The sequence below is a fragment of the Lemur catta genome, chromosome 8 (assembly GCF_020740605.2).
Source record: "Lemur catta isolate mLemCat1 chromosome 8, mLemCat1.pri, whole genome shotgun sequence".
NCBI classification, from domain to species: Eukaryota; Metazoa; Chordata; class Mammalia; order Primates; family Lemuridae; genus Lemur; species Lemur catta.
In genome coordinates, this window is record NC_059135.1 from 51,893,744 (window position 1) to 51,906,455 (window position 12,712).

At 42.4% G+C, this 12,712-nt stretch overlaps 1 protein-coding gene across 3 annotated transcripts in view; it reads left to right on the top strand.

The window, feature by feature from the left end:
• CHN1 (chimerin 1) overlaps nucleotides 1-5,312 on the top strand; it is a 187,490-nt gene extending 182,178 nt beyond the window's left edge. For all 3 annotated transcript variants that reach the window (XM_045558932.1, XM_045558933.1, XM_045558934.1), the window contains 2 exons: nucleotides 2,655-2,760; nucleotides 4,423-5,312. In XM_045558932.1, the coding sequence (XP_045414888.1) occupies nucleotides 2,655-2,760; nucleotides 4,423-4,594 (278 nt within the window). In that variant the 3' untranslated portion in view covers nucleotides 4,595-5,312. The remainder of the gene's footprint in view (nucleotides 1-2,654; nucleotides 2,761-4,422) is intronic.
• The last annotated feature ends 7,400 nt before the right edge of the window (nucleotides 5,313-12,712 follow it).

A 12,712-nucleotide genomic window follows, 5' to 3' on the forward strand; every position in this document is an offset into this window, starting at 1 on the left:
TGATGGTCGTTTCCAAATATATTCCATTTTGTCTGTTTCCCTCAAATTACATGTCTTATAGCTAAAGAATTATGTTCTCTTAAAAAAATGGTAATGGGTAATTCTTCTGTAAGTGAAAGAAAAGGAGAAATGAGTTCTAGGGAAGAATCTGTCAACTGGATACCAGTATATGCAATGCACTTTGTCCTTTGTTCCAAGATGTCTCTCTCTAGCCTGAACACTCGTGCTGGTTTGGACGTGTGGTGGGCAGCTCACATGGAACTCCTGATCTTCCCCACCAGCTGCCTCCACCCAGAGTCTTTCCTGTCCCAGTTAATGAAGGCTCCATCCTCCCAGTTGCCCAAGTCCAAACCTTGGATCATTCTTGATTCTTCTTTCTCATACATCCTCATCAAGAATCCTATGAATTCTACCTTCAGAATATACCCAGAATCCAATAACTTCTTATCACCTTCACTGCTACCACCTGGTCCAAGCTCCTGTCATTCTGCACCTGGATTTTTGTAACAATTACTGGAATGGTCTTTCTGCCTTTTTTCTTGCCCTTCCATAGTCTGTTTTCCACATGGAAGCTAGAGGAAACTGTGAAAAACATAATTCAGATGATGACACTTCTTTGTTTATAACCTTCTCATTTCTCTCAGTAAATGCTAAATCCTTAGGAAAGCCTGCAGCCCCTGACTTGAGAGAGTACCTGTTAACCTTTCTCCCTTCCTAATACCCTCCCCTCCTTGTTCCCTCTACTGCAGCCACGTTTGGCTCCCCTCATTTGCTCAGCTGTCACAGGCACACTCTCCCCTCAGGGTATCTCATGCTGTCCTCTACCTAGAACCTTCTTTCCCGCACATCCACACATGGCTCATTCCTCCACTCGTCAGAGTCTTTACTCAAGACTTTTTTTCTCATTTAAGTCTGTCCTGACCACCCACTTGAAATTATGACCCCCCAACACTTCCCAGTGCTTCTTATCCTGTTTTTTCCATAGCACCTACCTCATTCTAATGTCCTACAAACTGTGTCGTATTCATTGTCCATTGCCAGTCACCCTCAGGAGAAAGCAAGCTCCCACGAGCAGGGAATTTCGTTTGCTGGCCCAACACTATCCTTAATTTCTCACTGTCTCAAGGTTTACCCTACAAAGATTAATTGGCAGTTAAAAGGAAACTAAGTTACTTTTTTTCCAATTTCCAGAATGATGTAGTTTCGAATTAATTAGTCTTATGGTAAAAACTAAGTGGCAGTTTTCCATAGTGAATGGAATTTTCTTCTCGTAATTCTAGAAATTAAATGATTGAATTTCAGTATCCCAGGTAGACTGCTGTTATAAATTGGCATTCTTTAAAGGCCTCAAGGTTCAAAAACCACACGTTATTTATCATGGCAAAAAGCAAAATGTCCTTCGCTCAGAGAAATAAACCAAGAACTGTGAGGAAGCTTTGGGCAGAGATGTAAAATGGCCAAAGTTTCTTTGTATTTCAAAGCTTCAATCATTGTTCACATTCAGAGATTTATCAAAGCTGCTCTACCAATGCTAGAAACTTTTCACTTTCACCTTGTGCCAATTTTCACCTGACCGCAATACATTGTCATTGAGTTGGTTTGTTTTATAAGTTACAAAGACTAGGATTTTGGGTCTTATGTCTTAAATGTTACATTCTGTACTCTTCCCAGCATTTCAAGGCTGCTCTCCTGACGAGGACTCAGCGGTGTGGGGCCCCACTGCAGTTGCCCTAAAAGCCTTTAAAGGCACCCATCTTCTTGACATTTGGATAGAAGCAGGAATGTGCTATGGTGTCAGTCGTTTTTGATTATAGAAGTGATTAGTGAATTAAACACAATCTGACCTCAAAGGAATGTGCTAGTGTTTTTAGCCAACTCAGCAGAACTAAATTAGCCAAATGAAAACGGTCCTCTTCAACGTTTGCACCTTTCAAGAGTCCCATTTATTTCAGGGCTCACGCCATCACGCAAAACATTTGAAATTGCCTTCAAAGTCTGCAGTGCATCCTTCCGAATATCCTAAGTCATAGAAAATGTTTGTGCTTTGAGAATAGATTTGATTTTTTTTATATAACACAAAGTAATTTAAAACTAAAGTCTAATGAATAATGCAAGTAAATGTTGGATGATACATTTTGTGGTTTACAAATTTAAAACTATGAATATCAATAAGGCTTTGCCAGGGGCCACAGCGGGCAATGGTGTGACACATTTATATACATCACTGAAAGGGGGTTTTCAAAATATTTTGAGCAATGCACCATCCCTTAAGTATGTCCGTTATGTTCTAAGATGACTTCATTGGAATGTATAACTTTTATCTGTGTCTACATAAAAGTCTGAGTGTTTGTATAGTTACATCCTGTGTATCCAATGTCCAATTCCCAAGGGTGCCAGACCTCAAGACAATCAAGTGAACAAAATGGATGCTCCCCTCAAATGTCCAAGTAAACAGTGTTGCCTCATTGAAATTAAGTGCCTTTGGAAATCTGGAACTTGAACCTTAAAAATATTTTCCAAAGCTGTGGGCAAGGATCTGTGAGAAAGCATTTCCTACCAATTTTAGAAGATTACCACAGAATAGAATTCACTGAACCATTTGTACTAGTTTTCTGTTAAAGTTTTTCACCTTGGCATTTGACTTGCTATTTTAGAAATTATGGATCCTGATGAGCAATTGGAAACCCTTCATGAAGCACTGAAACTCCTGCCGCCTGCTCACTGCGAAACTCTCCGGTACCTCATGGCCCATCTAAAGAGGCAAGTGACAGACTGGGAGGCTTACACGTGCATTGCATCAAAATTTTAAGAATAAAATGAAACAAAAGGTGAAAGAAAGGACAAATGATCTGTTGAATAAATAAATATATAGCTATATAATTTCCTTGTATGAAATTGCACTAGTTGAGAAGGAATGCTAAAGTATTCTACACTACAATATTAAATGCCAACCTGATTTTTTTTTTTTTAAGACAGAGTCTTGCTCTGTTATCTGGGCTAGAGTGCAGTGGCATCATCACAGCTCACTGCAACCTCAAACTCCTGGGCTCAAGCAATCGGGCTGCCTCAGCCTCCTGAGTAGCTGGGACTACAGGCACACACCACCACATTCGACTAATTTTTTATAGAGATGGGGTCTGAATATGTTGCCCAGGCTGGAACTCCTGGGCTCAAGCGATCCACCCACCTTGGCCTCCCAAAGGCTAGTATTACAGGCATGAGAAACAAAGCACCATACCTGGCTCTGATTCTTACGTAAATGTATTTGCAGTTCCAGTACGTTTGCAGATGTGCTAGAAATACCAATATTCTACCAAGGACATGCATTAATTCTGTGGAAAGGGAAAGGGTCGTGCTGTAAAGACACTAGCATCATAAAGCAAGAGCAAAGCACCGTGGATGGCAGCTCACTTTTCTATCTTATTGCTCCAAAACGAGCACTTCAGACTTGGTGACGGGATTTTAGATTATTGAATTAATGTTGCCAACACTCAAAACTGGTATAAAAAGTGATGGTGTAAAGTAAGGGGTAAAAGAAGGAATGGAAAATAAAATATGTCGGCTAGTTGTGGTTTAGTGTTTTCCAGTGATGATAGTGTTGCAGGTTTATGTCCCTGCTCAGTCACCCTTGGTCTCTACCAGTTGAAGCAAAGTTTTCAAAATTATATGACCAAGTTTTAGTGGTTTTAGGGTTTCAAAATATAAAAGCAATCAGAAACAAAAAAATTTCTATGTCCTAAGGCGTGAGTTATCCAGAAATGATATTTTAGTCATTCACGGATGTCTGTTTTCCTTCTTTAAAAAGCACTATGAGTTAAAACCTTTGTTTTATGTTTACAGCTTCACTTATAAAAATCAAGTTTGCTTCATGTTTGGATGTAATTAAGTGCTCCACACTAAAACAAAGGAATAACTCTCAAATGATAGTCTCTGTGTTATTGCTATAGCAGTAAAAACAATATAAACCCGTATACTCCCTGACGGTGTTGCTTCCCAAGCCATTTCCTATTGTCGCCATTCTCCCTCTAGGCACTCAGTAAACTGCTCAGCTTGCAGAACAACTCTATGGGAATCAAGATAGCCAAAGTGGAGGGAGGGGGGATGGACTAATCAAGGTGACCCAGTCCCTTCGCTGCTATTTGCAAACATAGGTTTGCATCTGTAGGCTCTGGGTTAAGGCAAGAGAACTGAACCCATATGGTCCAGCACACTAGCTCAGGCTTCAGCCTCAGTGATCAATTATTTATGAACATTATTTTAAGGAAAGTCAGCACTTTGAAATTAGGGAGAAATAACCTAGCAGAAGAGTTGGCAGTAGACACAAACTTTTACTGTAAATCTTGTTTTTGTTTCAGTGCTCAAGCACAATGAGGAACCTATGGCTTATGTGAAGTCCTTTATTCCTTTACTTGCCTTTTTCAGAGTGACCCTCCACGAAAAGGAGAATCTTATGAATGCAGAGAATCTCGGAATCGTCTTTGGCCCAACCCTCATGAGATCCCCGGAACTAGACGCCATGGCCGCATTGAATGATATACGATATCAGAGACTGGTGGTGGAGCTGCTTATCAAAAACGAAGACATTTTATTTTAAATTTTTAATTTGAGGGGACAAGAAATGTTTTACAGATGAAGGAATGTTTTATAGTAATTTAATTGGCTCCTATAGCTGAATTATTTCTTGATTAGAGGTTTGGGCATATAACCAGATTAAAATGAAGGAACTTTCTGTTGTTTTTGTAGCGCCGCTCAGCTGTCCTTGTAAAACAGTGAACACACGCTTTCCGGTTCTAGTAATCCTGGGTGTTTATCATGTTAAGAGAAACTCAAGCTATTGCATGATTAGCCCCCTACTTGGCAAGGAAACCCCATACAAAAGAAACAGCGAACCTGCACCTGCACCTGCACCGCCTCCGCGTCCCGGGTAGTCTGTGGTTGTAATCCAGCATGTTTCACAGAATAAGCCTGTCGTGACTTTGCTTTTGGGGTCTATGTCATTGGTTTCTGATGCTTGTACAAACCTGCACACATGAATGATAGAACAGCACCCCTGGCTGTTGCATTGCCATAAACTATATCATATGCCTAATTTTTGCAAATGGTTTACTTCTGGTTTCTTAGTTCTTCTCTAACATAGTACTTTCTTCCCAGCAAAGGCAAACTGTGTTTTCTGATTTGTTACTTTAATAAGTTATCCGTACCAATAAAAATGTACAACAGAGCATTTTCTGTTAAATTATTATTGGTTTTCAGTTGTAATTTTGTATTTTTATCTGGCATGCATTAATTTATTAAATTTGGCTTTTAGAAATCAATTATTGATAACTTATTTTTTCTCATGAGTGAGAATATTTGGAAAAATGTGTTTTGCCATTTATTTACTGCTATTTCCTCTCACCTCTTGTTATCATTTAAAGTTTTGTGGTAAGCTCCTAAAATAATAATTTTAATATTTAGAATGAGAACACTCATTCATCAGATTTTAATGTTTAGAATTAAAACACTCAGATTTGTTTTTCTTCTTGTATCACTCTGGAAGAAATCTGGAATTTTTTTTTTTTTTTTTTTGAATGGAGGCGGTGGGCAGGAATTCTTTCTAGAGCTATCAGAAGAAGAAAAAAGGCTAACTAAAAAGAGTGGCTTTTTCTAAACATTTGATTTGTTGGAATCATATGGTGTTGATGTGCACAGAGCTGACAGTCCTGCCTGAGACGGGTCCCAGAGAGAAGCCTGGCAGCTGGAGGAGGGGGGTCTGCAGCTGGATGCAGGAGCCCAGGTCCGGGGCTTGGTACTGTCACCGGCCACCCATGTGGCTTCAAGCAAATGACCCTCCAGAGCCTGTTTCCTTGCCTGTCGACAAGCACCCTTCTACAACTAAAGTTCTATCCTGCTTTAAAAAGTAAAATAATAATAAAAGACATTTCCAAACCTTTAAGATTATCTCAGAGATAACAAACAAGAACTGATGAAAACAGGGAGTTTTTCCATGTTTTGCCTCTAGGCTACAGGAGGAGGTTGATACGTGCTTTTATTAATCTATATTGAGAAAAGTGTGGTTATTCAGGAGATACTCGATCACAGCTCTCTTCTTAGACAGTCTCCTATGAAGAGTGCCATTGCACTAAGCAACATCAAGTACATAGATTGATAAAATACACGTAACTTGCTTTATATGACATAGGAATTTCTTTTTTAATGGGGGCTACTAAAAGGCACTAAAGCAGTGCTTTTGACCCATGAAATAACAGTACATTTGTCTGAGAAATCTGATCAAACAAATCAACACATCCCTGGCTTAAGTAAACCGACTGAACTGCCGCGTTCACGGCTGAAGTCCATTTTCTACAAAGCGATTTAAAGGAGAAATTCAGTTGTAAAGGCATATGCTTCATTAAAACGTGTTCACCCCTGTTTCCCTGAAAGCAGCAGCTAAGTCTGACTTTAGTGCAGGCACTTACTAGAATTAGAGCCGTGTCAGGGGCAGAAGCAACGCCTGCAGAGATGCCAGCCCTCCCCACCTGATCTCAGTAAGTATCAGCCAGATGTTCAGAGAAAGTTCTAAGCGTGTCTTCAGACAAGGTGATTGTTTACCAGCTCTGTCAAGAGCGTGCTTGGTGTGTTTTTACACAGATGGATGTAAGGTTCTACCCTCAGGACGTGCAGGTACAAGCAACAGCTACCCCATCTGGGAACACACTTGGACTGTTGGGTGACACTTTCTTGAAATGAAGAAATAATTCCCAGTTGCTCAGAGAGAGTTTTGCTCAATAATTAACCCGAATCTTTTATTTGTATCTTTCTGTGACCAATAGAAGATTTCTTTTTTTTTTTTTTGAGACAGAGTCTCACTTCATTGCCCAGGCTAGAGTGAGTGCCGTGGCGTCAGCCTAGCTCACAGCAACCTCAAACTCCTGGGCTTAAGTGATCCTTCTGCCTCAGCCTTCCGAGTAGCTGGGACTACAGGCATGTGCCACCATGCCCAGCTAATTTTTTTTTCTATATATATTTTAGTTGGCCAGATAATTTATTTCTATTTTTAGTAGAGACGGGGTCTCGCTCAGGCTGGTCTCGAACTCCTGACCTCGAGCGATCCACCCGCCTCGGCCTCCCAGAGGGCTAGGATTACAGGCGTGAGCCAAACCTGCATCCCTGGGAGCATCTGTACAACCCATTCCACACATGCATGCTGTGTGCCAGGCACTGTGCTAGGACTTGGTGCAAGGTCAGTTCCAATTCTCAAGGAACTTACTGGGTAGCCATTTGGCCTAGTTATGCTTTGATGTTATACCTTTTCTCATTGTGCATCATGCTGCCGTGGGTCTTGGCACTCCATGTCGACAGAAAGCTACAACAGGACAGCGTGGATGCATGTGCCTTTCTTTGGGAAAATATGAGAGCTCACCAAGTCATACTCTTACAATCCCATTTGATGCTTTGAAGTTGACCTTACACATTCATTTGACCAGTAAGGAAAGGAGAAATGAAAATGACTTCACACAGACCTAGTCTATTTGAAGGCATCAGAAGTGTAACTACTTAGCTGCCTGCCCCTTTGGCTGAGTGTCATCTGGAATGGGATGACATCACGTGAAAGAGCTCCCATATCCTCTGCCATGGACTCAGTGGTCCCTAATTTCCCTGCTTGAGCTGAGGCTGGGTGATGGTGCTGTCAGTCCCACTGCAGCCTGTCATACTTACCTCATTTTAACCAATTCCATGCACAGTTGGCACTCATTCTGAAACAAGGGATGGTCTCAACCTGACAGCTCAAAATCTCCCTGTGGCTTAAGAAATCTTATCTGGTCTCTGTCCCCAGGTCCTGGCATAAAGCTCCTAAAACCCTCGGAATTTCTGGGGTAACAGGAGCATCTTTTGTTATTCGTGGTGAGCTCCTTTGGATGACACCAGAATTTATGCTAATGAGGTGACTTAGGGTTGGGCCCCTAAATAGCCTCAGAATTGGGCTGGTCATAGGAAAGATCAAGTGATTACAGGGCCGGAAGTGCAAGCCCCACTCACTGACCTACAGGAAGGGGAGCAGAGGCCTGGAGATTAAACTCTATAAAAATTCTTAGCCAACTCCATGGAGCTTTCAGGGTGGTGAGCACATCAATGGAAGTGCTGGGAGGGGCACAAACTCTGAACGGGCATGGGAGTGCCACCCCCTGCTTCCCACACCTTGCCCTGTGCGTCCCTATTTCCGTTCCTGACTTGTATCCTTCATAACAAACTGGTAAACATAAGTATCGTCCTGAGTTCTGTGAACCATTCTAGCAAATTATGAAACCTGAGGAGGGGGTTGTGGAGCCCCCAATTTATAGCTCATCAGAAGTATGGGTGGTTCCCCTGGGACTTGCAACTGGTGTGACAGTGGGGGCAGTGTTGTGGGACTGAGTCCTTTAACCTGTAGGAGCTGACACTAACTCCAGGTAGATAATGTTAGAATTGGATTGAATTTCGGACACCCAGTTGGTGTCTGGACAGTCAGAGGAGCCAATATGGAAAAATCCCACGTTTGGTTTCAGAGGTGGTGTGAGTAAAAACACCCCACTATTTATCTAAACACTGTGACAATTTTCAGATTTTCCAAATAGTAATGAAGAAAAGAACTTAAAGTTGCTGTTTTCCCTTGATTTTGTATATAATCAAGGAATTGTTATAACTAAAACACCAAATCCTTCAGCAATTTTATTAATGAAGGTTGTATTAATACTGTTATAGATTCAAACATTTGTTGGTTTCAACAATGTTCTGCCTTATTAAAATCATTAGGCCTCTCAGCAAATGCTTAATAATTTTTAAAGTATTTATATTTCACTGGTCCTGTATTTCACACAGGGATCTTGACTCAATTGCTATTTATACATATTGAAACCAAATCAAGAGATGGCTAAGCTTAAAAACTATGATTCATCACCACACATTGTAAGGAAAATCCTGATTTACAAGTTTTATTGTTCTCTGAAGAGATTTTAATACAGTCTTCTGGCCATGACATTTCACACTGTAAATGTTTTCCTTTGTTGCTTATGTAACTCAATAGCACAAAACACCATCAAGAGGTACAGGCGCCATGTTGCTGACCTAGTGTTTGGAGCTCTGGTGAACCCTTGGAAGAACTGGGGGTTTTACTGTTTTTCAGATTCACTCACAATTATGTCATAGCAAGAAATAGCAGCATGTGAAGCTAGAAATCTTAGGACTTTTTCTAGTTCTGAAGCATAACCACTTAGCTGCCTATGCCACTATGGTAAGACACAAAAGCAGGAACGGTAATGTGTTAAAGATTAAAATGACTAAGTGGAGAAAATTAGCAAAAAGGGCCTTCTAGAGGTAAAATGTCATAAGCTTAGAATGTTCTTAAAAAATAAAAATCTTTTGATTGCCATTGTATCAAGCTTACACCAGTTGGTTTCATCTGATGTGTGTACAGTACAGGTACAACTTGGGCACAATGCTAGGCTTATCCATGCAAAAAAAATCAAGTCCCAGCCTGATATTTGGATGCCTCTCTATATGACATTTTCCTAAGACAATTTTTATTTTTGCCAAAGAAACTATATAATGAAGAATAATTTCTTCAAGTTTTAAAAAAATTACATCCAAACTTATATGAGAAGGAGATGATATAGGCATATAGAAGGTTAAGTTCAACTACATCAGCACCAGCATTTCTGTCCCAGGTTCCTAGGAACTAAAGCTATTGATCAGCACCAGGAGCTAGCAGTAATGGTAGCCATAAATGTAAGGGCTCCAGGCCCTCAACCTTTCAGTGGCTTGCTCCTCTGACTCCACCCTGCTTTAGCTCAGCATTCTGATTTTCAAATTTTAGCATCTTTCAGCATCAATCACCTGGAGAACTGGACAAGGCAGTTTGCCGGGCCCACCTCCAAAATCTCTGAACGAGGAGATCCAGGTGGGGCCAAGAATGTGCATTTCTAAGCTTCCAGGTGATGCTGATGCTGCTGGTCCCAGGATCACACTTTGGGAACCACAGACCCAGTGTTTCCTGACCGCCCAAGTCCTGCTGCAGGCCGAACAAGTCAAACACTGCAGGCAAGGCCTGGGCAGACAGCTCCCATGTGATTCTAAAGGGGCCCTGTCGTGCTGACTAAATTCAGCTTCATTTCCTGCTGGTGTCTTAAAATATACCTGGGATTTGTTTTAAGCAGGTATATAGTAAGACAGCAGACATGGAAATGCTGCCAGGAAGGAAGTTCATACTCACAGACCCTAGAAACGGGGCATGGCACGCAGGGCCACGTGGGGAGGACCAGGGTCGGTCAGGAGGTAGAAGGGGGAGGGCAGGGTGCAGCCCAGGGTCTTTACTGGCGTCTCCAGGGAGGGAATGGGTGAGGCAGGGTTGGTACTTGAGTAAGCTTAGGATTAGCTAGTTTGAACAATTGCAGTGGGCGCTGGGCTGTATGTAGGGGTGGCCTCCGGTTGTCAGGTACCTGGCCCTGGGGTGATTTAGGGCAGGGGGAATATTGTCTGGTGTATGAGAGTTTGATAAAGGAGATAGATATTTGGGGTGTAGGCTCCAGATTGGTTGTATATCAAAGGTGCCCTCAAAGGGATGTCCTTTGTTTCCTCTAGGAATTTGCTAGCCTGGAGGGGCAGTCTCTCCATGGCCAAGCCCCCAAATGCTAGAACATCAAGAATACAGGAAATAAGAAAATATAGTCAATACAGTTGACTGAAGAGAAGCTCCCACTCCCTTAAAAGTCACCTCCCAATTTCTCTTTTTTTTTTGGAGACAAAGTCTTGCACTGTTGCCCAGGCTAGAGTGAGTGCCGTGGCGTCAGCCTAGCTCACAGCAACCTCAAACTCCTGGGCTTAAGCAATCCTACTGCCTCAGCCTCCCAAGTAGCTGGGACTACAGGCATGCACCACCATGCCCAGCTAATTTTTTCTATATAGAGTTTTAGCTGTCCAAATCATTTCTTTCTATTTTTAGTAGAGACGGGGTCTCACTCTTGCTCAGGCTGGTCTCGAACTCCTGAGCTTGAGCGATCCACCCACCTCGGCCTCCCACAGTGCTAGGATTACAGGCGTGAGCCACCGTGCCCGGCCCCAATTTCTGACCTAAGGCTGACTCTGTCCTCAATACTTTTTTTTCTTATTCAAATTTTATCCTAAATTGCATAGCTTAAGCTAAATTAGATGTTAAGCCAGAGAAATGAAATGGGACTACATCAAATTTTATAAAAATCACAAATCATAGAGAATGAATCAGATGAACACCTACTTATTAAATCCTTAATTAGGAAGACCAGGGAGGGTCCCTAGAAACTACTGACAGGTCATTTTTATGCAACAGGCACTAAACTCAAGGATCTTGATACCCTAAGGTTCATGTCAGAAGTGTTAAATAACTTCTAGAAGAATTCTGTATTTCTCAGACTGAATTTGATGAGACTAGCACCCATGAAATGGGAATTGCTCTAAAAACTATGACGACCTCCATCAACCTAACACAGCTATAAGGCCTAAGAACTGAGACCACCAGTGTCAAAAGGACTTAGTTTTTGGCTCCAAGAAACTCTTACCCAAGAAAGATAAGACTATAGACCAACTTCACTTTTGCTTCAGAAACTTTCTGCAGATCAATTTACCTGAGGCAGCAGACTGCTTCCCTGGGCAAACAGCTTGCTTACCAACCAATAGCTTACCTATCAAAATTCCCTTCGAGACCTTGCTATGTTCACTAGTCTTAAACTACTGCAGACCCTGCCTTGAAAGACACATCTTAACCCATTTGAGCTGAGACCTCCCCCCCCACCCCAAACCCTGCAAAATCCTCCTCCGACTTCCCCGTCTGAGCCACTGCTTAGATGCTGTGGTTCTGTCCCTCACAGCCTTGAGTTCTGTTAACTTCGTTTTGCTTTATCGGCAGGTGGTCTGGTAGCTTTGGGGGGAGCTCAACAATTATTCCAAGAGCAAAGAGCCCTATAGTCAAATAAACTTGGGAATTGCTATATACCAATTCCACCTTTATGAAGATTATAATCATGTTAGCTTCTGAAAAGTTCTGCTGCTCCCCAAAAATTGAGATCAAACAAGCTGACAACGTGTGTGTGCACGGGAAGCCTTGTTTATCCCACAAACTTACTAACTTCTCTAAGAGCATTTCTTTCCCTTAACATCAGTTTTTAAAACATTGATTTAGGTCAATGGATTAATGATTCACAAGAAAGGACCCTGACATCTTGCAGCTAATGGCCAGTGAGAAGACACCCAGGCTCCCCACACTGGGAATGTCCCTGTTGCACCACCAGAGCCTCTGTGCTGGGCCAGCCGCCCTGTGCAGGGGAGTTTCCACATTCTTGATGAGTGAGAGATTATCGGAATCCACCAGCCTGTCTACAGCCCAACTTTGGCTGAGGCTCCCCCCGGCAAGGCATCCACCCACTTTGTCAAAGATGGCGGGGTGGCCAGGACGCCCTCTTGCCCTGGGTTCCCCAAGCCACTGGAGCAGCCTGCAGGCTGCCTGACACAGACTGCCGGACGCAGGCTCCCCCAGGATGAGTGCCCAGTGGACGCCCACCAGATGCCCACCAGATGGCCTTCCTATCCCTGACGGTGATGCCGGGAGATTGGAGGAAATACCCCATCTAGGACCTTCATGGTCTTCTAGGTCAAGGCAGCAAATTTCCCTGCTGTTTCCGCTCTGGAAACCCCCTCGTTTTCTCTCAGGTCTGGGAAAGGAAAT